Source organism: Artemia franciscana, unplaced genomic scaffold (genome assembly GCF_032884065.1).
Source record: "Artemia franciscana unplaced genomic scaffold, ASM3288406v1 PGA_scaffold_32, whole genome shotgun sequence".
In the NCBI taxonomy this organism is placed as follows: Eukaryota; Metazoa; Arthropoda; class Branchiopoda; order Anostraca; family Artemiidae; genus Artemia; species Artemia franciscana.
In genome coordinates, this window is record NW_027062665.1 from 798519 (window position 1) to 826152 (window position 27634).

The 27634-nt window shown below is 33.8% G+C and overlaps 1 protein-coding gene across 4 annotated transcripts in view; it reads left to right on the top strand.

The window, feature by feature from the left end:
* The window catches only part of LOC136041664 (zinc finger protein 260-like), a 66716-nt gene that overhangs the window by 26514 nt on the left and 12568 nt on the right, over positions 1–27634 (top strand). For all 4 annotated transcript variants that reach the window (XM_065726376.1, XM_065726377.1, XM_065726378.1 and 1 more), the window contains exons 2-4: positions 895–1078; positions 4000–4173; positions 10150–10635. In XM_065726376.1, the coding sequence (XP_065582448.1) occupies positions 895–1078; positions 4000–4173; positions 10150–10635 (844 nt within the window). The remainder of the gene's footprint in view (positions 1–894; positions 1079–3999; positions 4174–10149; positions 10636–27634) is intronic.

Consider the following 27634-nt stretch of genomic DNA (forward strand, 5'->3'; position numbering starts at 1 on the left):
AGTTCTGATTCCTATGGCCTGTAATTTGCTCTTTACTAGGTTGCATGCTTTGCTGTAATCGTCTTTTTAAACGATCAATGTATATTTTAAGGTGACTATAACGATAGTTAAAGGAATATAAATTCGAAAATACAGGTTAAATTTGCATGTAATCGCAGTCAACACATTGGAACTTTTATTGGCATTTTTTTAATGCGTTCTCTGGTACTATGGGCTGTGGATTGCTCTTTACTTTCTACGTTGCAGCTAATATTGCTGCAGTGATTATGTGCATTAGTTCAGTATTTATAATGAACTAATGTACATACAATAATTTGAATTTTTTGAATTTATCAAAAAAAGACAAATCAAGAAATACATCACTGAATACCAGAATTAACGGTAGATTACCCATAAAGTAAGAAAACTTCAACTTGTTCTCCTCCGTAAGGCTCTATGGTAAGGAAAAAACACGGGAGAAAAAAAAAACTAAATCAAAATTAAACAAATATATTCATCAAACATTTTTAAAATAATAAATTCACATCACCCAACTAAACAGTACACCCCCCCCCCGAAAAATATCCAAGCTGGGCGAGGGTGTATTACATGACTCCACCCACATAAATAAAGTACAGAACCAATCTGGAGACATCAACTCATCGGAGAACCAGGGAAAAAACTTAAATATTTGCAAAAAATCTCTAACACTTTTGCTTTTTGAATCTGATACTTTTTGAAGATATAAAACGAGTGGCAGTCCCGTGCAGAACCCTGGAGAGCTTGTGTTGGACTTGCTTCGATTTCTTATTGACTTCAAAAGAGTATGTAAAGTTACTTTTCTATATTATGCTTATTTAATAAGCTTGTTATTATGCCATTCAAGGATAAAGTTAATGGAGTTATTTTTTCTAGAGACTATTTGCTGACATTCCACCTTGGGAAAAAGAACTATCCTTATTCCTTCCTGATGTAGCTTTTACTGATCTGGCATTGATTCTGGCGCTAATATATCAGGGCGAAGTGTATTTGGAAATGGGTCAAGGTTCAAATGTTTTTGAATTGGTTACCATGTTTGAACTTTCCATTGTTAAAAGAGGTAAGCTATGATCATTCTTTCAGAGCCCTTGTTGCCTCAGGGTATTTGGTTTCCCATAGATAAGAGTATTATTTAGCATCCACTTAAAAAACAAGAGCTAAGAGCTCATATGGTCTTGTGACGAGGTCGGAAGAGCCAAGTGCTCATATGGTATGAGCTCTAGCAAAATTCTAAGAATCGGTAGACTGCTTTAAAAGGAAAATCAGAGGCTTAATGCCGGTCGGGATTTAAAATAAGAGCCCTGAATCACGAGGTCCTTCTAAATATCAAAATTCATTAAGATCCGATCGCCCACTCGTAAGTTAAAAATACCTCAATTTTTCTAATTTTTTCTCTCCCTTCAGCCCCCCAGATGGTCGAATTGCGGAAAACAACTTTATCAAGTCAATTTGTGCAGCTCCCTGACACGCCTACCAATTTTCATCGTCCTAGCACGTCCAGAAGCACTAAACTCGCCAAAGCAATGAACCTCACCACCTAACTCCCCCAAAGAGAGCGGATCCAGTCCGGTTACGTCAATTTCGTATCTACGACATTTATAAGCGTTTTCCAAGATTTCCAGTTTCCCCCTCCAACTTCCCCCAATTTTAACAGATCTGGTTGGGATTTGAAAGAAGAGCTCTGAGATATGAGTTCCTTCTAATTATAAAATTTCATTAAGATCCGGTCACCCATTCTTAAGTTAAAAATACCTCAATTTTTCCAAATTAACAACCACCATCTCCCCCAAAGAGAATGGATCCGTACGAATAATGTCAATCTCGTATCTATAGCTTGTGTTTATTTTCCCATCAAGTTTCATCCCGATCTCTCCACTCTAAGTGTTTTCCAAGATTTCCGGTTTCCAAGATTTCTGTCCCCCCCCCCCTCCAACCCTCTATGTCATTGGATCCGATTCGAATTGAAAATAGAACATCTGAGACATAAGATTCTTCTATATACCTTATTATATATTAAAATATATTATAAATAATATTTTAATTAATAATATTTTAATTTGTAATTTAATTATTAGAAAGACATGATTGTAAACTGTAGCATGAAATATCGTGAATAAATCCATGACTTGTGGACTTTATAACATTTAAATCACTGTTGAAAGAGGTTTTTTGTGTGTTTTAAGACATTCATAAATTATAATTTCATAATTATGATGTGGCTAAAAACCCTCTATAATAATATAACACATAAAATGGAAATTTTACTGCGAAATAACTTAAAATAATTATTGCTTCTTATAAATATTAAGTAAATAGCGTAACCTGTAAGTTGAAGCAAAACACAATAGAGTCCAGTTACACCTCGCCTATTCATTTGGGGAGAAAAAAATAGTCTCAATATTCACCCAGTAAAAAGAAAAGAGAAACTGAAACAAAAGAGAGTAAACAAAAGAGAATAGAATACTCTCGTTTCCCATTTGACGAATCAATCATTAAAGAGAGAATGAAAGATTAAAGGGAGGTATGATTAAAGGAATGAATAAAGGGAGAAGAGAATAAGGATTTGTAGAACTGTTGCTCCTTTTTGGAAACATTTTTTTTGTTTAATGCCCGTTTCGAAGGAAATAAATTTAAAAAACGAAAGTTTTCTCTAATTTTCATGGAAGTCTCATATTTATAACATTTAACTTGGCCTTAAAAAATTTCCTTAATTGTTGTGTTTGAGTTTTAATAATATATTTTTAGGTTTTTTATATCTTTTAATACTTTTTAGATATTAAAAAAAAAATTTAAGAACTTTTTTGTGAGAGAAAAGAAAAATTCCGTTCATTAGAAAAGGTGACTCTTCTCTTTTTTTATCTTAAAGTTGAGAAGAAAAAAATCTCAAGATTTAGAAACAAACATGACTACGGCCAGTAAAAAGAAAAGAGAAACTAAAACAACCAGATTTTCCGTCTGTATAAAACAAAGCCTCTTCAACGCTACAAGTAGATGAAGAAAAAAAAAATTCTAAACTAAGAAACAAAAAACAAACCAATATCCATATATGCAATTGATACTGCTGTAATTGAGCACCATAGAAGTTAGTTAAAATTACTTCATGCTGAAGCATTTATTTTCTTGATTTTGAGATTGTTTTTTTTCATGGCTAGCCAGGTCGACTTTAGATCTTTCATTTGTTTGTTTGACTCCCAGCAAGTTTATCTTGTTGTCCTTCTGAATTTTTCATCACTATGTTTGTCACAGATTTTATTTGTTCTATTTTCCTTTCTTCCTCATTTTTATTTATGTTAGGAGTAATGTAGTAGAAGAGACTTTCTTTTTAGAGAGAAGGTAAATGAGCAGTCTATTTTTAATTTTTGCTGCTTAGCTTTTCGACTTTCCTATGATTCCTTTGTTTCAGGCACTGGAGTTTCTCGTTCTTCTTCCTTTCTCTTTATTTCAAAAGTTGATTTGTTTAAGTTAATTTTCTTTGCATTTGCTTTCAGCTGTTTATCTTTTTTGTACTTCAAAGTTGTGTTCTTTGTCTTTCCCCTCTATTCCCTTTTTTGAGCTGTGGACTGTTTTTAATTGCTCTATGTTTATCATTAATTTTCATCTATTTTTTTGTCTTTGCCATCTTCTATTCCTTTCCCTTTCTCTTTAGTCCAGGATTAAGTTAATTTAATTGACCTCCTTTATGTTTGCTTGAAGATGTTTATATATTTTCTTGCTGTCCCAAAGCTATGTTCCTTGACTTCCCTGTGATTTCCTTTTGTTAATCTCTGCATTTTTTTAATTGCTTCACGTTTTAGTTTGACCTTAGTATTTGTTGTTTTCCATCCTTTTTTCTTTGGCTCATAATTTAGTTTGTTTAAAATTAGTTGCTTTACTCTTGTTTCGAACGTTTTTTTTTCTGCCTCCTGCATCAAAACCCTTTGAAGTAAATTTTGTTTTTCTTTTTGTTGTTACTTTTGTGTATTTATCAACTTCCAATTTAAGAAACTGAAGTAGCCTTAGTAAATGATGCTGATGCTACTATTCATGGAACAAGAAGAAGGACTTCATTATTTGAATCTTCTGATAATATCCCAAATAGAAAGCCAATCCATATTCCAGAGCCAGGGGAACAAACTGCGTTCACAGAAAAGAATGAAGATATTTGCAACAATGAAGGTAGCTATGATTTTTTTTTTCAATCAAAATATGAAATCTCCAATAAACTACGAAACTTATCGCCAAAATTATCTGAGTACATATCTTCAAGAAATACTTTCTTACGAATGCTCCTCCCCCTCCCCCTGTCTCATTTCTCTAGGCTTACTTAAGCGATGTAAATTGCTAGTAATAACCGTAGGAATGTATCAATCGGGTAGGAAATTCAAAAATGGAACCTTCAAATGTAAACAAAAATTTTAATTGCCATTTCTCAATTCACTGGTAGTAAAATAAAAATGCAATACACAACTCTACAAAAATAGATAAATAATGATAATAAAATTATTTCCGAAGTGAAGTAATTTGAAATTTTTATTTTTAGATTTTTAATTACTTGCTCGAAGTACATCAACAATTTTTTATTGGCAGAAATATAGTTTTAGAAAAATCGCTACTAACGTCTTTTTTCGTTACGACTGCAAGAATATTCCTGTTTTTTATATACAGTCGTTTTATATCCTCTAGGGAACCTTGACCAGATAGTTCGGAGAAGGAACTTTTAAAGGGTCAAACCCTGAAGAAACCTTTAAAATTTCCCTGAGAGCAGCAAGTATACGGTGAAATTGGCTCAATAAGACCCATTTGTCTTTAGGCTGGCAGTATGCTGCGATTTTCATATGTTTTATATGTTTAGTGCCTTATTGTGACAAGAACTGCCGCTGATTGGCATGACCATGTAAGGCGTTTGAAAATGAAATTGTTTTATTATTATTATTATGGTAAAATGTACTCAATTAATTATTTTTATTAAATGAATAAGGAATTATTTCGAAGGAGTAAAACCTGTTAGTATAAAGTCAAAAATACAATAAAATTGTACATTTGTATCATTTGTAGATAAAACCTATCAGTGCCAAGTTCAAAAGTATTGAAATAGGTTTGATGCAAATAAAAGTATAAATTTAAGCGCAAACGCCCGGATATTGAGAGTTTTAGCACTTTTCTAAGGGTAATCTTCTTGAAAAAATTATGCTTCCCGAGGATTTAACCTTCTTAGGAGACTTTCGTAAGTTGAATATTAGTTCTTTTTTATTTTTTAAATTAAAAAAAAATCTCTTCAAATCTTCTTTGTTTAAATTTTTTTATACATCTAAAGGTAGGAGTTTGTGTTTCAAAACTGTACATTCAAAATGTAGAAAAGATTGTAGCTCATATGATGGCGAATTCTTTGTTTTATAATTTATACATTCCCCCAAAAGACCCTTCTTCTTCATATCTAGACAATTTGTTCCCTTCCGTCTTCCCTCAATTTACAGCTAATTAGAAATCTATTCTTGCGATCAAACAGAAAAAAAAGTTTTTCAACTGAAAGTTAGGATCAACATTAAATCTTAAATTCAGCAGAAATAGTTCCTTTATGAAGGGGACTGCCCCCTCCTCAATGCACCGCTAATTCGCGCTAAAGGATTTTGGCAATTTTTTTCTATAAGCTTAAGAATTTAATTAAACTGTTTTTGTGCTTGAGGAGTGGTTCTTAAGGAATTAGGACAAAAAAGAATACTTTTATTTGAAAAAAAAACTTGTTTCTACTTAGTTTCTTCATGCCGGAAATCCCCATGGTCCGTGAAAAAATTGTCCTGAAAGTTTTCACTCCCCCGTGGAATATTCCCCCATGGAGAATTTCTCTCGTGGAAAATCCTACTCAGAGAAAAATCACCCAGACAATTCTAATCCCGCTGAAATTTTACCCCAGATAATTCCTTCAGAACATCTCCACATGTAAAAACGAGTCGCCAAAGAGAAAGAAAGACAAATAAACAATATTTTGTATAAGAATTCTAGAATCCCCCGCAAGATTTCCCCTGGGAAGTTCAACCCCCCCCCCCCCCAGGAACTTTCATTTCCCCATAAAATTCTATTTTGTGGAACTGATTTTTCAGATATTAGAACCAAAAGGGATTTCTACAACAGAAAGAGAAAACAGGGACATTTTGGCTTGTTCATATTTAACAAATAGCCTACTTCAAAAAGAGGATAAAAGTGAGAACAGGAGTAATGGGAAATTGTTGCATGTGGGTAGGAATTTCAATCTAGATAGGATATTTTCCCTCGTATGGTGACATTACATGCAGTTCGAAGAGTACCTGAAGACGGAGAAACGAAATATTCTGCTCGAGCCTCAGGATATCTGTTTAGATAGGATGTTTTACCAACCATAGTGTATTGTAACAAATACTTCAAAGAGGGGGCAATGAACATTAGGAACGTATAATATTTGAAGTATTTGTATGTATGTCCTTGAGATACTTCAATTCAGGGACTACGTGAGCTTCTGAAAATGTTTTTAGCACTTGATCAACTAAGGATATAACCAGTCCTCTTTTTATACAAGGAGGGTGGTTGGAAGAAACATGCAAATACCTATCATTAAGTGTTGGCTTTCTATAGATTGAAAACTAAATGCTGATAGGCTGATTATTTTCTAGTTCCAAGGTGAACTGAAGATTAGATTAAAGCATAATAAAATGCGTCAAAAGGTATTAAGTGACTTCTCCTTATGTCTCGATACAGAAATAACGTCATTCACATTCAGACATAACGTCATTTAGATGTCATTCACAAACTGACCCTGGAAACGGTGATTTCAAATAATGATTTGCTTGAAGTTATTATCTTGAAGTTCTTATTAAAGAGCAAGTTTACTTGTTTGTTTATTACAGGAGGTATTTATAAAAATAGCTCAACACCAGCCAAAATCGTGTCTTTAATATCATTTTTTTCAATTTTTCAACTAGGTGAACTGAATTTTGAATATATAAAGATTACGTGAACATAAGAGGACCAAAATTAGGGACATGCTAACCAGGGATCAAGCATGTCCCTACCCTTCCAAATAACAAAATCCATAGGTTTCTGGACCTTCAACCATTTTGAACAAAATAGCTATATAAAAATTTTGATCGGGTGTCTTTGGGTTGAGGGCAGCTAAAAATGGCATGTGCGGGGTAGGAGGTGGTTGCCCTCCAATATTTCTTGGCTCTTAAAAATGCACTAGAACTTTGAATTTGCAATCGAATGAATTTTCTCCAAAGTTTCTACGACAACTTTTTCCATACAAAGTGATCCAAAAAAAAACCTGTAATATATAGAGCCCACTTAGGTATTTACTGAGAACTGACATATTAAGTCTTTTTATGTATATTTTTTTGCTCTGATTTAATTTTTTTTTTCGACTCTTATTGTGGTTCTTTTATCAAGATTAATGGGTTTTTTTTCACAGTTTTGTTTTCTAGTGCACGGTTTTCGTTTTTTTTTTTTTTTTTTTTTTTTTTTTTTTTTTTTTTTTTTTTTTTTTTTTTTTTTTTTTTTTTTTTTTAGCAAGAATTGTAAGTTTGGATACGTTGCTTGTGAGAAATATTTTGAAAATAAAATCTTGCTATTTGAGTTGAGACAAATTGTTTTAATGATGGGACGATGTCAAACAATTTCCAGAATTCAAATTTAATTTAGATTAATTTTCTGAATTCCCATTCAACCCGGTTCCGATTATAACTAAACTTTTTTTTTTCAGTTTTTTCGTGTGTTTTTTTTCCGCATTAACAACAATTACAAATCTTTAGACAGTCACATTTCTCACTGAAGTTTGCTATTAGACATATTTCTTGTACATTTATTGACTATTAATCGTTTGTGTTATCTGAATTTCAGGCTTAAAAACTTGTATTAAAATATATTCGCAAGCATTAATTGCGTGTCACGAAGTTTAATTTTCTCTCCTGCAGTGGTATAGTTGGAAGACTACAAACAAAGAACTATCACCCCTATGAAATACTTTTTTTATTTTAATGAATTTAGTTACATCTTGCGCTGAAACCGACTGCGCCCAAATATACCAGAAATATGCCAGATTGTCACATCTCTACCTCCCCCCTCTCTGCCCGTTTAGCGTTCACCAATTATAATTGATTCGTTTGCTCGCTTTATTGCCTAATTAAACATTTAAAACTACTACCACTTAAAAAGCACCACAACACCAAACCGCCTGGTGCCAACAGTTACGCACGCTCCTCCTCTTTCCCAGTTTATTCAAAACCTCCCTCTTTACACCCTCCCAGGAAGTTTATATTTCCTTTAAATCTTTCTTTATGACATTCTCCCACGGACCACGGACAACCTGCTTTCCATTTACCTCTAGACGGTTGGCCGAAAAAAAAAAACAACCTTCGGTAATCGGTCATCCTTTATCCGTAGAATGTGCCCTGGCCATCTCAACCTTTTCCATTGTAGTCCTAGAAAGCCAGATTGAACCACACTTTTTTATTGTTTGAAAAATTAGAGTTTTGACAAAGAGTCAAACTTTACCGTAAAGAGCGATGCGTTGTGGAGGGGAGAACCCCTTTCGTATACGGAATAATTTCTGTTCGTTTTAAGTTTTATTGTCACTCCTTACTTGCAGTTAAAAAACTTGTTTTTTTATATTTAATAATCTATAAAACTGAGGACGAAAGGTGTTTGATAACTCAGGCACTTCTCAATTATTAACCTAAGAGTGAAAATTTGGTCGACACATCTTCTCATTTTAACAGATTTAAAAGATTAAAACAGGATCAAACTCGATGGATGTGAACTTGTCTTCTTGCTTTTTTCCTTTTTTTCTTTCCTACTTAGTGTTTTTTCTATTATAAAAACCTGAAGTAGGCCAACGCAGTAGATCCGTTTCGAAAATCGAGAAAATCGCTCAATTTTAGCTCGTGATTCCGATCTTTTGTCCCCATACCATGTATCCCTTTTTATAGAATTAATAATTGTCTGTAGAATTTAACTATTTACGCAGATTCTTGATTAAAATATAATTCAGCTTACTGAAGTTAAGTCTTTAAAAAGAAAGAATTACATTTCCTCTTAAATAAGACTGTAAAGCAAAAGAATGAGGAAGTATACCCAATTCTTGGGTATATTTCTAAACAGGTTTCCTAAGCATTTCTAAACTTCACAAATATTTATAAATGGTCAAACCAGAGGTTTCTCGAAAGATTTTTTTTTTGGAAAGAAAATGAATTATGTCTCTTTCAACTGGGACTAAAGGCGGGAAACCCGGTAGTAGCTCATTTTCATCGTATGCTGATTGGGGTAGTCCCTAGGACAACTGAAATACTTCAGTCCGTTTGTTGACTTTGCTGGGCCATTGCCGAAAGATTTTAAACTGGAGCCATCAGTAACAACATCTATTGTGTGTAACACCATATACCATATACCAACACCATATACCCCATATAATGGATTACAGACCATCTATCAACAAGTAAAAGGAATCATTTGTGTATAATTCTGAAAAAGTTTTGCCAGCTATGTTTTATACGGACGACAAAATCTGCCTCTTAGCATAATTGCATAACATAATTAGTATAATTCATTTTCAGGAAATTTATTTATTTTGTACATATTTTATGATGATGATGCCCTGTTCCCCCAAGAAATTTCTCTTCACCTGAGCCATTTCCAAAGTAGGATCGTCTTCAATGTCTGAAAAAAAAAAAAAAAAACCAGCGACAATCATGCTGAATAGGAAAATTATGCTAAGTGGGTGGCTTAGTAATTATGCTAAGTAATTTACCTTCACTGTTACTGCTCATCATGTCAAATTCTGTTTGTCTGTTTTTAACAGATTATTTCTCAGAGGAACGGGGCATCATCTTCATAAAATATGCACAAAATAACCAAATTTCCTGAAAATGAAGGTAAAATAGGATATTCGTGACATTTGACCTCTCCCTACATACCTGTACAGAGGGAGGGAAGGAGGGAACTGGATTAATCTTAATGATCTCAGTCTGTTGAAAACATTAACTTAAAAAAATTTGCCTTTTTATCTGATTTTGACCAACCCAATGTAGTTTTATTGGTCTGGACTAGTGTCCAGACACGAGATTTTAGATATCTATATCTTACATTTTTCGTACCAGATACTTGTTTATTGATATTAGTTTATTGCAGATGATGAATTGGAATGGCCAGAAAATGCTATAAATGCAACTGAAGATTCAGCTATACCACGAGAAACCCTAACAAAGGAAAATTTAGAAACCCGATTAAGGATTTGGGTATGCACACTATGCAGAAAAATGCATAGCTCTCAATTTTTGTTTGAACTTCATACAAATACCCAGTGCGAGAAAATTATTCCACTCAAATGTGAAATGTGTCAAGCGCCTATTGGTGGAAATTATCATGAGTTTGTTATACATTTATTGGAGCATAGACTGGCAGTAGATGGGAAATGTCCAGTTTGTCTTAGTGATTGCATTACTGATATGAAAGAGCACGCTATTGTCATGGGTCATTTATCGCCGTGTGAAGACACTAACTCATTGGCTGATGTGCCATCCAGTTCAAAACAGAAGAAAGAGCTGAGGCCAAGATCAAAACAGATCCATTATTCCGAATTTCCTGAATTTGACATGATGAGCAGTGACAGTGAAGGTAAATTACTAGCTACATCCCTCTCCCTCCTATTTGCTTATGTACTATTGCATTTTTTCTTATGTCATTCGGGAACTATTTTGACAGACTGATTTGTAAATTGAAATGATTTTATTAGACGAGAACTTGTCTTTTTGAAAAAAGTATGACGTAGGCTAAATAATGTATGATGTAGGCTAAAATATGATGTAGTTCTTGTCTGGCTTGGTTAAGGCTCTCTAATATGTCTTTAACTTCTGGTGCAGCATAATAATTGTTATTAAGCAATAGTTGACCAAAGTGTTCAAATGCTTGGAAAGTTCCAGATCTCGTGTCCATTTTAGTTTGATGCTTCTGAATGAAAAATAGATTTTTGAGTAATAGCACTAATCTCCATAAACCATCGATTTCTTGCTGATGAATTGTATATATCAATAATTGTGGGGTTCAGCATCTTTGAAATGCATGCAACTGACCTAAGAAATGTTTCCTGGCTATTCTGATTTTATTTTTATTAATTTTTTTAATATTTATTTTAGTATTCGGAATAATTGAGACCCTAGCTTATTGGCTGGTATGCCATCCGGTTCAAAACAGAAGAAAGAGCTTAGGCCAAGGTCAAAACAGATCCATTATTCTAAACTTACTGAACTTGACATGATGAGCAGTGACAGTGAAGGCAAATTACTAACTACACCCCTCTCCCTGCTATTTGCTTGTCTAGTATCGCATATTTTTTTTTAATTGTATTACTTTTGAGTTATTAGGGATTTTTTTTTTTTTGACTGGCTGCTTTATAAATTGAACTGCTTTTATTCGATGAAAACGTGTCTTTTTGAAAAAAAATTATTTATATAAATAACTGGGGGGGGGAGCTCATAAATGTGTTCAAGCGAAATAGTTCAAGAATGGAAACTTGCTGGGTAGAAAAAAATGGAAATATGTGCTAAAGTCTAGTATTTTGACTGATTTTTAAAATCTCTTAATTGCAAAGAAAAACTAAAGATCATTTAATATATCCACTCTAAGATTTGGGGGTCAAGATCTTGGAAGGGCATGCAACTGACCTAAGAAATTTTTCCTGAATATTAAGATTTTTTTGTTTAATATTTTTTTGATCATTTTCTCTGATGGGTTTGAGATTGATCTAGATTGGAAGTTGGTAGGAATCAGTGCTGCAACAAGTACTCCAAATTTTTACTTAAGTATCAAGTATTAAGTACTCATTGTTTTTTTACTTAAATATCAAGTAATAAGTACTTTCCAAATTCTTACTTAAGTATCAAATATCAAGTACTTGCCAAAATTGTACTTAAGTATTACTTCAAGTACTACTTCAAGCATTTATATATATATATATATATATATATATATATATATATATATATATATATATATATATATATAAAAGTAAATAACAAAGTAGATAGTCTTTTTATATAAATTATCACTGGAAGACCGAAGCCGAGAAGGCACATCTATTAAACCAAATCGAGCAATTATTTTTCTGTTTTGGTACCATCTAGGAAGCCGGAGGAGGAATTTGCAATATCTGAAATAAGCCGCACGTAGAGCTTGGGGATTTTTCTTACGAAACAGATGAGCCATGCCTGATAAAAACAAAAGCACAGGGGCGCAATAAGCGTATAAATCATGCACAAACCGTTGCGGTTCCAGCGGCTTTTGTTTAGGGATATTTTTCGGTAAGCGACGCGTTGGTTTTTCACGGCTTGATTCACTAGGGATGAAAAGGTAGTGGAAAGTGCTGGACCAAAACACAAACCAAGCCAACTAACTAAAGAAGAACATGACAGAATTGCAGTCCCAGCAACGAATGGAGCAACCACATAAGGGCTATTAAAACAAATAAACTCGCATTTAGACGCATTAACTGACGGTCCAATCTTTAGATAGTTCATTGGTTAATATAATAAAATTGGAAAGCAATCCACGGCGAGTCCGGGCAACAAGAAGAACGTCGTCTGCATATGCAACAGAAGACAAACCAATATTACCGTAAGAAGCAGAACTTTTAAGGGGACGCAGGAACGATGCAAGCACACATTTAAATATACTAGAAGACAATACGGCAGAAGTTGCAACCTATCTATTTCTAGCAGCAGTTTTCACACCATGAAGTTGCAAAAACCATGAGACTAAGTCGAAAATCTTCTGAGAAAAAAGGAATAAAATAAGAGCTAAGAGCTCGTATGGCACTTGAGACGAGGCCGGAAGCACCAAGAGCTCATATGGCACGAGCTATATAATTATAAGAATCAATAGATTAATTTAAAAGAAAAATCAGAGGCTTAATGCTGGTCGGCATTTAAAATAAGAGCTCTGAGACACAAGGTCCTTTTAAATATCAAAATTCATTAAGATCCAATCACCCACTCGCAAGTTAAAAATACCTAATTTTTCTAATTTTTCCTCTCCCTTCAGCCCCCCCCCCAGATGGTTGAATCGGGGAAATCAACTTTATCAAGTCAATTTGTGCACGTCCCTGACACGCCTACCAATTTTACTGTCCTAGCAGGTCCAGAAGTACCGAACTCGCCAAACCACTGGACCCCCTAACTACCCCAAAGAGAGAGGATCCAATCCGGTTTCGTCAATCACGTATCTACGACATTTGCTTATTCTACCCACCAAGTTTCATCCCGATCTCTCCACTCTAAGCGTTTTCCAGGATTTCCGGTTTCCCCCTCCAACTCTCCCCCAATGTCACCATGTTACATGCCACCGGTTACACGAGTTCCTTCTTAATATCAAATTCAAAAATACCTCACGAACGGTCACCCGCTCTTAAGTTAAAAATACCTCAATTTTTTTAATGTTTTCGAATTAACACCCCCTCCAACTCTCCCAAAGAGAGCGAATCCATTTCGGTTATGTCAATCACGTATCTACGACTGTGCTTATTCTTCCCACCAAATTTCATCCTGATCACTCCACTCTAAGCGTTTTCCAAGATTTCTCTCCCCCCCCCAAATCCCCCCAATGACACTGGATCTGGTCGGGATTTAAAACATGAGATCTGAGTTACGAGGTCCTTCTAATATTAAATTTCATCTGATGAAATTCAAGATCCGATCACTCCTTCGTAAGTTAAAAATACCTAATTTTTTCTAAATTTTCAGAATTAACCCTCCCCCCGACTCCCCTAAAGAGAGTGAATTCGTTCGGTTTATGTCAATCGCGTATATAGGAATTGTGATTATTTTCCCCATTAAGTTTCATCCCGATCCCTCCACTCCAAGCATTTTCCAAGATTTTAGGTTCCCCCCTCCAATGTCACCTGATCCGGTCGGAACTTAAAGTAAGAGCTCTGAGACAATTAATCAAATTTAATTAAGATCCGATATAATTTTTCCAAATTAACCGTCCTCCGACTCCCCCCCCCCCAGATGGTCGAATCGGGGAAACAACTATTTCAAATTTAATCTGGTCTGGTTCCTGATACGCCTGCCAAATTTCGTCGTCCTAGCTTATCTGGAAGTGCCTAAACTAGCAAGACCGGAACTGACAGACTGACAGACCTACACAATTTGCGATCACTGTATGTCACTTGGTAAATACCAAGTGCCATACAAAGTAATTTTTCTCTGGGGACGGAATATTTGGTTGAAGGTTGGCTTCAGTATGATTTATTTTGGAAAAGGGTTATTTCCAGGCTTTGGGCAAGCCATGGGTGGAAGTAGTTATAGGCCCTACTAAACTGAAGGAAAACTCGACTTTCTTAAAACTTGAAACCCCCTCCCCCTCGCCCTATTTTAGATATGGCTTGTGATATCAGAGCTCGATATGAGCCCTAATACTAGTCATCTTTGGTCTAGCTTTCATTTGGATCCGTTGCTCTGTTCGCAAGTTATACTAAATTAAACCAAAAGCTTGACTTTTTTCAGCACTTAAACCCCCTCTCCCTCGTTCTATTTGAGCTAGGGTTTTCATCTCAAAACTTGATGCCTGTTTCGGTCTTAGGCACCTTTGGTTCAATACTCACTGAGATCCATCAATCTCTCGCAAGCTGCACTGAATTAAGTGAAAAACTCAACTTTTAATTAAGCTTGGGTCTCCATCCCAGAACTCAATGCATATCATACTCTTAGGCATCTTTATTCAATTTTCATCGAAATTCATCTCCATATGCAAGTTACAGTGAATTAAATGAAAAACTCTAATTTTTTTAACACTTAAAGCCCCATCGCCCTAATTAAGCTCAATTTTAATCCAAATAGTTCAATTTCAATACGAATCTCACTGGTGGTTCTCCCGCTATACTCGATTGCACAGACGGATGAACTGACAGACAGATCTCAAAAACCTATCTTGATGGATATTTTCCACTATCCAAATAGGTGATGATGCCTGGATGATGATATGCTTTTGTTTTCCTTTTTTGGATCCAATGAGCCAACATGGCTACCTAAGACGTTGCAAAATCCGTCCGTCCGTCTGTCTGTCTTTCCGTCCGTCTGTGTAATCACGTATAGGGGGAGAACCGCTGGTTGAATTTGGATGAAAATTTTGATGGCCAGATTTGGTGCCAAGGATTATAAGACACATCAAGTTGAAAGATGAAGACCCTGGCTTAAATAAAACAGGGGGGGGGAGAAGGCTTTACCTGCTAATAACAGTTTTTCGTTTAATTCAGAGTAACTTGCGACTAAAGTGATGGATCTGTATGAAAGTTGAACCAAAGAGGTTTAAAACCATGACACATTTCAAGTTTTGAGATAAAGACCCTAGCTCAAATTTAACAAAGGGTAGTTGGTTTTAATTCCTGAAAAATTTAAGTTTTCTGTTTAAATTAGTATAACTGGCAAATGGAGTAACGGATCCGAATGAAAACTAGACCAAAGATGCCAAATATCTGGTTCAAGTTCTGGTATCACAAACCCTATATCAAATAGGGCAAGGGGGAGAGGGTTTCAAGTCTTTGAGTTTTCGTTTAATTTAGTAGGGTCTATAACTTATGAATGGAGTGACAAATCTGAAGTCAGATTCGTCTGAATACCTGAATTTTCTGGAACGAATTTGACAAAATACCACTGCATTGGATCCAGATAGAACTCCCTAGACTTGTTTATTGCAGACAACATTTAGATGGGCAAAGATTCATAGCTTCAGTAGTTTTACCAGTAATATGGTCCTGAAGGTGATGAAATGGTAGAAATCTGGTTCAGTTGACGGGATGACAAAAGTTAAACACTAGTGTCAGAAATATAAGCCCAAATGGACTACAGTATGCAACATTTAGAACAAAACAAGGGATTTTAGCTCACTGTCGACCAGTGAACTGTGAAATAATTTCAATTTTCTCTGTTATATAACTTTTAAACAAAAATTAAACCAAATGTTAATCATACTATAATTTTTTTTCGTCAAAAACAAATACCTTATTTCATATCCAAAAATTGAGCATGGAGCTATATCTGAGTTTACTCTAAATCTAAAGGGTGATGTTTTCATGTAAATTGCCAAAGCACACACACACATAAGCTATACCTGAGTTTGCTCTAAATATAAAGGTGATGTTTTCTTGTACATTGCCAAAGCACACAGACACAAAATTTCCGTGTCAAAGGTAAAGTATTTGAAAAACAAGTACATTAAAAGTATCTTAAGTAATAATTATTTCGTAATCTTACTTTAGTATCAAGTAATAAGTACACCCTAGAGTTTTTACTTAAGTACAAGTACAAGTAATGGAAAATTTTACTCAAGTAGTACTTCAAGTAAGTGACAACACTGCTAGGAATGATATTTAACAATAACTCCTATACAATGTTAGATATTTAACAATGATATTTAACTCTGATATTTAACAATAACTCCTATACAATGTTAGATATTTAACAATGATATTTAACTCTGATATTTAACAATAACTCCTATACAATGTTAGATATTTAACAATGATATTTAACTCTGATATTTAACAATAACTCCTATACAATGTTAGATATTCAACAGTCATGGAGCATTCATCATTTCTTCGGAAGAGGTGGGGGTACATGGAAGTTCAACGAGCAGTCCTCTATAAAACATTACCTACAGCAATTGGAATTTATTCTGGAATAGAAATCGGCTTTGTGCAGGGACGCCGTTGGGGTGGAGGGGGACGAAGTTGCACTCCCCCAATAATGTGGAGAAAAAATTATTATATATCCCATGCCCTTTGACTACCCGGATATGGACCCCTCTTGCCCCCCAATAAAAATACTGAAGATTTGCCCCTTGGTTTTCAAAAAACTTCTTCTTGGAAGTAATTACAACCATTAAGAGTCCAAACTAAAGTACTGAAAAAGGTGAACGTCCGAACAGACGTTGAAAAGGGCAAAATTGTCACAGATTCCAGAGACCTCCCAAACAAGATAAACTTTTTTCTATGGAAAGTCCAACAGTGCAACTTTTTGTAGGTGGTGTCATTGAAAATGTTGCTGCTGCCACTCCTCCTCCACCCCTCCTTAGGGTGAGAGACCTATTTTTCCTCTAGTCTGTTGAAGAACTACACAAAAATTTAGACGTTTTTATGATTTTTAATGTCGATTTGGCTGAGAGAAAAAGATAATAGCAAGAATTTCTGAATATGCACACTCGCATCGGGAGGACAGTTTGAACTAACTTTGAACCAGTGTAAGATGTTACATATTAGAAATCTTTTAGGAGAAGGAAGTAAGTGAAAGGCTTCAGATGTGGCAATATCTCAAATGAGAATCCATACTATTTTATTTCAATAATTTTTTCAGAAAGATATATTCAAGCAGTAGAAGAATTAGGTAGGGATCGTTGTTATTTATTGCAGGAAAGTTTTGATGTTTATTTGGACAGAATTTTGAGTACCCTACCCCCTCCACCCCGAAGGGTTGAAAATGTGTGCGATCCTCTGACTGTCGAAAACTAGACCGAAATTTGGACGTGTTATAGAATTTTAAATGTTAATTTTGCTCAGAGAGAAATACAATAAAATGACTTGTATAATCATCAAGGGCACTGGGGAGTAACTTTGTCCTTCTGTGCTGTGACTATGAATTGTTATACATTTGGATTTTAAAAGAAACAGAATTAGGATTTGTGTTAGTTTAAGTGGAAAACGGGCACCAGCCTGTGGCTAAATTTTTAAGGCTACAAAATTTAAAACTTGATTTTTTGTAAAAGCAATCTAAAGACTTCTAACCTGAATAACAGTACTTTTCAAATGTTAAATGCGCACTATAAGAAGGCGTACCATTTATTTGGGTGTTTTGGTTGATTCCCTTGATTAAGGCTGCTTTATTTTTTTTTTTAGGTGAGAGGGTTCCCAAAGTCAAAACTTGAAAGGCTGCTTTATTATTTTTTTTAGGTGAGAGGGTTCCAAAAGTCAAAACTTTGAGACTTTGAAAAAGTAACCTAAAGACTTATCGGGCCATCTGAATAATAACACTTTTTGGAAGATTTGTAATTTTTAAGTTGCCCTCCGCCCCATCTTAAAAGAGAGGAATATGCGCGTCTCTTCACTTGTTAAAGATTCAGATCAAGCTCCTGTTGAGATTCAAACTCCCATTGAGAGGGGTGCCAGGATCAGCTCTTAAGTTTCAAATATCAGCTACTATAAAATCGGAAATATTTAGAATCTTGAAGGGAAAGGGGTTTAATCGTGGTTTTAATGTGTATTGGACTGAAAGGAAAGCATAATAGCATAAATTGAGACAATTATCTAAATAGTGTTGCTTTGCAAACATTGAAATTTTTAAATCCCCCCCCCACTGAGGTAGAAAAAGGCGTCTGTCCCTTGGCTTGTTGAAGAATTAGACTGAAACTTGGAGGTTTTATTGGGTTTCATTGCTGATTTGGCTGCTTGGAAATAATAATAACGCAGCTTGTCGTAGGTAGATGCTCCTATCAGCAGAAGGGACGAGGGCGCGTGGAACTAACTTCTAGATTTCATGTAGCAACCACTACAAAATGCCATATAAGCGGAATATCGAATGAAAAAGAAATAGGGTTTGTTATGGTTTAATGAAATTGGTTACTCCCCCAATGGCTACATTTTCTAGGGCATAATAAAGTCAAAACTTTGTAAAAGTAATCTAGTAATGTCATCTAAATAATGTTACTAATTAATAACAAGTAATATTATAGAAAATATATAGTATCAATATCTAAATAATATTAGTTTTTAAACGTCCAATACTTCATATGTGACGTCAGGTTATCAGAGACAATTCTCTAACGTTGCCTGTATTAAGAGCTGTAAGCCCTGTTCCTTAATATTTTTTTTTCAGTGCCTATTCCAGGTGTGCAATAAGTTCCAAAGCTGCCAGTGGCAGCTGCCATATTAGCAGCACTGTTCCTTAATATTTTTATATTAAATATTTAATATTTTTAATATTTTGTTCCTTAATATTTTTTCAGTGCCTATTCCAGGTGTGCAATAAGTTCCAAAGCTGCCAGTGGCAGCTGCCACATTAGCAGCACAGCTTGTGTTTTGACAGCTTTGCTTTGAGCAAAAGGTATTTTTATACGTAAAATTGGCAGAAAAGTAATAAATATAACTTAGTATAGCTCGCAGTTAGAAATATCAGTCGTTTTCTGAATCACAATTAACTATGTAATCTAATTCAGTGGCAACCCATATACTAGCAATAAGTATCATACCCCATACTTTTATATGTACCATTTTATCAAAGGTTTACTCTAATACTGTTAGTGGAGTATAGCATTCGAAGTCTGAAGTATACTGTATATAGCTTACTGCTGTTACTTTATGGATGGAATTGTACATTCCAATGCTATTGGTATTATAAAAATACTGCATACCCAACTGCATGCTTGATACCCATTGATCACTGTATTACAACTATAAAAAGCACTATTTGACTTTCTGGGAGGACATTGATTGGCAGCCTGAGAGTCAAATGCATTATGAAGCTGGGATATAAGTTTTAGCCTAGTCTAATCCCAAAATAAGCAGATAATTGCTGCTACATTATAGAGTGGCTGTTTTAGCCTTCTTCCACGTTCTAGCTTCCACATTACCTGCTTTGACTGTATGTACACCTTGATTGTCACCAGCCCTTTTGAGATTCTTTTAAGTTTTTGGAGAATTTGGCTATTTGTGTGATAAAAAAAAAAAAAAATGTGTGATAAATTTGTGTGATAAAAAAAATTGTGTGATAAAAAATTTGTGTGATAAAAAAAAATTTGATTTGAATCACAGATTTGTTCAGCATACTTCTCGGAATGACTGAAGGTTTCAACTTAATGTACCAAGTCGTCCCGAAAGTATTTTAGATGTGCCCTTTTGACAATCTAGATTTGCAGGGTATCTTTCGACATAATTCAACGCCCTTTTATTTTCCCATAAAATTTGTTCTTAACGCCCTTAAATGTTTCTGAGTTACTACAAATGTTCATTTTTTATGAACATACATTTTAATATCACACATTTTATTTAAAACCATTTTTATTTTATATAAAAAAAACCATTTGTGTGATAAAAAATAAAAATCAAGACAAGAACCTAGGGATTTTTGTAAAAAAAAAAAAAAAAAAAAAAAAAAAAAAAAGACGAATTAAGCTAATAAAATAGAATTTGAGGTTCTTAATTATATACAAAAAAAAACAGTTTCTGTTTGAAAATTAGAGCTGCATTAACAAATACAAATCCATAGGGTAATGTACCACTTATAAGTGAAAAGAACATAGTTTTGACTTTATATATACTAAACTAGATACCTAAACTGTGATTTCAATTTTGGACTCCCTGATTACCTGATTACTCCACATTACCTGCTTGACTGTATGTACACCTTGATAGTTACCAGCCCTTTTAAGATTCGTTCAACTGACGAATAAACGGTTTTTGGAGAATTTGGCTATTTGTGTGATATTTGGACAAATATTCACTTTTAGTTGAAGAGAAGTGGAACAAGTAAAAACTTGTCCACAAGGACGAAGGATAACAACGACTTAAAAGTAAATTTTCACATAGCGACATTAAAACTCGATAAGCCTTTAGTTTGAACAAGTTTTAAAAGTAGTAGCGTGAGAAGAGATACATACATCTCCCGAGATATTACAGAAGTGATACATCACCTGGTAAAAAAAAAGAATATCAAAAACGAAAACAGCTCTTTTTTTATTTATAGTTGCTCTTTTTTAGAATTTTGGTTCCTGTTGGGCCGAGTTACTTACAGTTCATTACCACTAATTAGTTGTAGTTAGAAGTTGTGTGCATATTAGAAGTTGTGGAGGTAGGCCCGCGTATTTAAAAAAAGTTTAAATGCCCTAGTTTGTGCAGAATATCTATTCTGTAAAATTTCCTTCGCTTAAATACTTTCCTAGACTGTAAAAAGATCCTAAACTGGAGTTGAACCACTCAATCAAGTATGGACGCCCCACAAAATATTCGAGGGGGAGGGCACCAGAGTACCAATGGTAAGGGAAAGAGAAAGCACATGAAGATATAATATTAAATGCGAAATAAAATTATCAAGGAAAAAGAAAAATACTTGATTTTTACGTACAAATTCGGGGTATATATTTGCACATTAGGGGAGGGGGGACCTGACTTAAACTTACCTAACCCCCATCCCACCCCCTAGTGTGCAAATATATAGCCCAAATTATATACTTTTAATATTTTCTGTCACTCCCCTCTTGTTTTCCACTGATTGGAAACTATTTGTTTCTTAGTACAGACAGATCAAACCGGTTTGTTCTAGAGTTTTACACAGCATAAAATTGAATTTTGACAGTATAATACATAAGTGCACTTTAATCTATCATACATTCAGTTATTATGTATTTAAGATTAATATATCATGCCCAAAACCTAGAGTTGAAGAAAATAGGACGAACTAAATTTTAAGACAATAAGAGGAAAAGGTATCATATTAAAGGGTTTATTTAATTTCTGAGTAAAACAACGGTTATATTTTGAAAGAGCATAAAAAAGGTCGTGGGTGGTATGTTTATGTAATCTTTGGCTCTATATTGAAAATAGCTCCAAATTTATCACGAAAGTCCTTCCCCCCTTTCTGCATAGGTACCATGATTTCCCTTTTTCATTTCAGAATAATTTTTCAATTAAAATTTCGGTAAATTTATAGCAAATCATATAACTGGCTTACTAATAAAGTGAACATATCACTTGACAGCACAACCGTCATAAAAGGAGTAAGCTCCGAATATGGAGCGTGTAGTGAGCTTTTGTTTTCAAGTTTTATTTGTCCTTTGTTTTGTGGGACATAATTAGAACCGTAATAATAGAAGAGTAAGAAATTATATATATATATATTAATATATTATAATATAATATTCGCTTCTACCTTAAATTCAAATTTAAGCACTTTTTAACCTATCTTAAAATAACCTTATTATAAATAATTTTAGCACTGAGAAAATGTAGTATTATTTTGTCGAAAACGGCGCGGAGAAAATATAGTATTATTTTGTCGGAAATTACGAATAACTCGTACTTTAATTGAAAATTCGTCATTTTTAAGAGCTTGAAAAGTGCTTAAATTTTAATTTGTGGTACAAGCGATTATTATATTCGTAAAGAACATAAAAAAAAGCATCAAGTGGTATGTTCGCTTTATTGGTAAGTCAGTTATGTGAACTGTCAATTTTTTGAAAATTCGTCATTTTTAAGAGCTAAAAACGTGCTTAAATATCAATTTAAGGTAGAAGCGATTATTATATTCGTAAAGAGTATAAAAAAGGCATCGAGTGGTATATTTACTTTATACGAAAGCCAGTTATATGATTTGCTATAAATTTACCTAAATCTCTTATATTTTCAGACCTTTGAAAATTAAACAGAATAGAAAAAGTTAAACAGAAAAGAAAACAAAATTAAACAGAAACGAAAACAACGTTCCAGCTGTCTAAAAAAACCTCTGCATCAATTCTCAAAATTACACTGAATTTTAACGTGTTTAAGTGAAATTCTTTGCCACGAGACACAAGAGAATCTTTGATGAAATGGTATAGTCTTATAACCATTATGCTTTTTCCAGCATAGGAAGAAAAGTCAGTAATTCAATGATCTATGTCTGGTTTTTGATGTGTAGTAAATAATTGAGACACAAACTTTGGAAAGTTGTGAAAAAATTATGTCACGTTAAGTTAAAGTGATAGTTACAAAAGGTAAATAATCGCTAGTGATAAATCATTAGGGGTGGCAACCTTGGACGAAAGGGTATTTTTGGGGGACCGTTTTTTTTTGTTTTTGTTTTTTTGAGAAGACAAATTTTTGGGGAAATGGCTTTTCCTTGGGCAAAAATTATTTTATATGTAAAAATCGTATTTTTCAGACAAAATCTGCCAACAATTTTGAAAACTGCCAAGAAGCAGTGCTACTTTGCTGCCCCACTTCTTGCACGACAGCCTATTCATAAGGAAGGGGTGGTGCTATAAAGCTCGAAGGGGGCTCATTTGACTGGCAATCGAAGTTTCTAGTCCCAAATGATCGGAAGGCAACCAGCCCCCATCCTCTGCTCATTTTTTCTAACCAGCCCGCGTACCCTCGAGTGATATTTGATAAAGAATTTGAGAAAGGAATTTAGTATTGTCAAATGGTCCAAAAAACATGCCTTCAGTGTTGACGTGACCCAACAGGCCCTGGGACAAAATCCGTAAATAATGTGGGCACTTGTATGATTTACCCCCTACCTATTATTCTTCTAATATGTGTTTCTAACTCTGAATTTTGCACATTGGGGGTGGGGGCAATGTATAGCGGATATGCATGCCTAATATGTTAGGTTCAATTATTCTGCATATTATGTAGTAAGAATTGTTTTCTAGCTTCACACTGTCCAAATACTTTACCTCCACCCCCCACCCTTCACCCCTAATGTGCAAATACATAGCCCAAATTATATACTTTCCATTTATTCTTCACTTCTCTTCGTCTTGTCTCACGCTAAGCTGAAAGAAACTAACGAAACAAACGGTTCTGTAATGCGTCAATGAATGAACAACTTGAGTGGTAGGAGATTTCAAACAGTTTGTGGTAACGAACTGTAGTAAGGAGCGACCCGGCTCAATAGTAAACGAAACTCTAAAAATCGGAAATTTGATGCTAAAAGATACATCAAAACAACAGGATTTTCATGCTGATTTTAAATATATAAGTTTCATCAAAAGTTTAGTCTTTGTAATTTAGTCTTTGTCATCAAAAGTTACGAGCCTGAGAAAATCTACCTTATTTTGGAAAATAGGGGGAAACACCCCTTAATAGTCATAGAATCTTAACAAAAATCACACCATCGCATTCAGCTTCTACAAATTCAGCGTCTAGCTCCTATCTACAAAAATGTGGAATTTGGTATTTTTTGCCAGAAGACAGATCGCGGGTGCGTGTTTATTTGTTTGTTTTTTTCTTTTTCCCAGGGGTCATCGTTTCGACCAAGTGGTCCTAGAACGTCGCAAGAGGGCTCATTCCAATGGAAATGAAAAGTTCTTGTGCCCTTTTTAAGTGACCAAAAAAATTGGAGGACACCTAGGCCCCCTCCCACGCTCATTTTCCCCCCAAAGTCAACTATTCAAAATTTTGAGATAGCCATTTTGCTCCACATAGTCGAAAACCATGATAACTATGTCTTTGGGGATGACTATGGCTATGTGGGATCTATGGCTATCATTCCTTGGAGGAATATGTCATGGGAGAAGAGAAATTCAATGAAAAGGGCGCAGGATTTTCTAGCATTGCTATAAAAAAAAACAATGAAAAATAAACATGAAAAAGTTTTTTCAATTGAAAGTAAGGAGTAGCATTAAAACTTAAAACGAACAGAGATTATTAAGCATATGAGGGGTTCTAAAAATACTTTAGCATAAAGAGCGAGGTATTTAGGCGGAGATAAATACCTCGCTCTTTATGCTAAAGTATTTTTAGTAATTTCAACTATTTATTCTACGGCCTTTCTGATTCAGGAGTCATTCTTAAAGAATTGGGACAAAACTTAAGATTTAGTATAAAGAGTGAGGTATTAACGAGGGGACAAAGCCCCTCATATACATAATAAAAATATAAGAATATAAAAGTTTGTTACGTAAGTTAATTCTTAAGTTACGTATATTTTTTACTAATAAAAACGTTCGTTAAAAATTAAAAGTTCTAGTTGCCTTTTTAAGTAACCGAAAAATTGGAGGGCAACTACGCCTCCCTCCCCACCCCTTACTTCTGAAAATCGTCTGATCAAAATTAAGAGAAAGCCATTTAGCCAAAAAAAAGAATTAGTATGCAAATTTAATTTTAATAATTTATGTGCGTAGAGCCAAAATCAAACATGCATTAATTCAAAAACGTCCAGAAATTAAATATAAAAAACTAGTATATATATATATATATATATATATATATATATATATATATATATATATATATATATATATTGGTTCAAATAAACTAACACGTAATATCTCCATGCGTTTGTTTAATTTTGAAAAACTAGGGCTTTACTGAAAACACGAAATCGACGCAACAAATTACAACTAGAAGCAGAAAAGTCCTTCAGCACCCTTTAGAAAATAAAGACTAATATGACGCTCAAAAGTTTTTTACCAGCCAAGAAATAAGTAAATCAGTATACAACTCTAATTCTCTGGAAACCTCAAATAAGACCAGTTTTCAGTAAGTGATCATTCGGTAAGATCATATTTCAAAAAAAATTTCAGCGGCGCCACAGGATCCTCTGTTCGTCTTAGGTTTCATTTATTTATCGATATTTTCGATTTTTTTTTCATTTTGAGTTTAAATTGTTATTTGACTTTATTTCTGCTCGTGTTTGGTTTAATGTACTTCTTAACTTTTCTTTGAAAACCTTCCCTTTTTGACGAAGTTTTTGAAATAAATTTTGCTGAAAGACCTTTGTCCAGAATAGATACATCTAAGCAGTGGAAGAGTTGAGTATAACGTTCAGTTATTTATTTTTTTTTATACAATTTATAACATATAATATACGGTATATAAAATATACGGTATTTCAAAGTCGGAAGAATTTAATTATTAGTAAAATACGAAATAAAATATATTCTAAATTAAAAAATAGTAACACTCAATCATTATTTTATAATGCTAAGATAAAACAAGCAACTGCTAATCTACAGAATGAATTTGTAATTGTGCCGGTGGATAAAGCTAATAATAATTTTGTTATAATTTGTCAGAAGAAAAAGGGAGTTATGCACAACTAATGTTTACGAAAAGGTAAATATAGAGGATGAGAATTTAATTGAAAAGACTGAAGAAATACTTTTTAAAAATTTTAATATTAAAATAAATGACAATGATAAAAAGTTCCCTTTCCTATATTGGACTGTAATATTTCATAAGAATCCCCCTAAACCGGTTTATTGCTGGAGCAGCTAAATGTCCAACCCGCATTGCTGCTACTGACCTCTCTTTAATTTTAAAGGAAATTATAAATAAACTTAAAACCTATTGTTCTGGTATTAAAAAAATTTCGAATTTTAATCCATATTTGAGTGTTAATAATTCACTGCAGGTGATAGATTCTTTAACAATGGTTTCAGCTAAAAGAATTGAGTCTTTCGACTTTGCGACAATGTATACTAATTTATTACTTAATGTAGTGTTCGATAATTTAAAAACGGTTATCAAGAAATCTTTCCTCTTATCTAGTAAAAGATTCTTAAAAATAGACACTTATAATAAAAAAGCTATATGGACAAATTGCTTTAAGACTACAGTTAACTTGAGATGTTACAGCTTGGATATGATTTTTGAGTTACTAGAATTTGTTTTATACAATACTTATATAAGATTTGGTGGTGATTTGTACAAGCAAGTCGTGGGAATTCCCATGGGGGGGGGGGGGAATGCCAGCCCATTTATAGCTGACTTGTTTTTAAGTCAACTAGAATATAAATATATGATGGATAAGAATAATCCAAATAATATAAAACATGTTTTGTCAAATAATAAAGGATATTTAGATGATATTTTGGTCTTAAATTGTAAGGATTTCATTGATATTTCTAAAAATATATATATCCATCAGAGCTTATTCTTGAACCTAGCCATGGCGCTGGTCTTGAAGATCATTTCTTAGATTTAAATATTAATATTTCTGATAATAATAAATTAAGTTTTAAAATGTTTAATAAAACGGATGATTTTGATTTTGAAGTGATTAGTTTCCCATTCCCTGAAAGTAATATACACTCAAATATCACATATTCGGCGTTTTTCTCACAGTTACTTCGTTATGCAAGGATTTGTAGTAATTATATTGATTCTAAAAATAGATGTAAAATCTTAAGCCAAAAATTGATATTGAGAGGTTTTTCTGCAAATAAATTAATTTGGCAATTTAAAAAATTTTGTTTTCATTAATATGAACTTTTAAATAAATACCAAAAGAATTATCTGGAAATATTTAAGGAAATTTTCGGCTAATTTCGGAGGTTCGCGAAATGTTGATGATGTAGCGCCATCTATTTTGAATTGTGTTTCTAATAGCGCATTTTTTTTGAAAAATAGCCACATGGTAATGATGAATTCTATAATTGTTTAGTTCATTCAGGTTTTTTGCAAAGAGTTCATATTTGTGATCTGGTATAATTTATCACATTTAGTTTACCTATTGATGCTAAAAAGAGGAATATATTAACAGGATAAGCTTGATTTGGTGTTACTTGGTTGTTCTACATTTGCTGGTTTTTATTTTTCATAGGCATGTATTTTGGGGGTGATACCTGACACGGGGATGCCATGGATATTCTGTGGTAGGCACAACACTTGACTGGGTAGAGAATTTAAAGTGCCGAAACCCTATAGGCAAGTGTATTCTCCTGATGAGCCCTTGTGTTGGGCTGTTGCCTCTGAATTATTTGTCTTTATTGTTTTATTGTTTGGTAAATGACGACTTATCCTTATTGACGACATGACTGCCTGTCCATGGATTATTCTTTGTGGTTGATTGTGTATGGCTATGCTGTTTGACCTATGTGATTGTATGGATGAGTAGGGTTAAGGCCTCGTTCAAGTGCTGGTCTATAT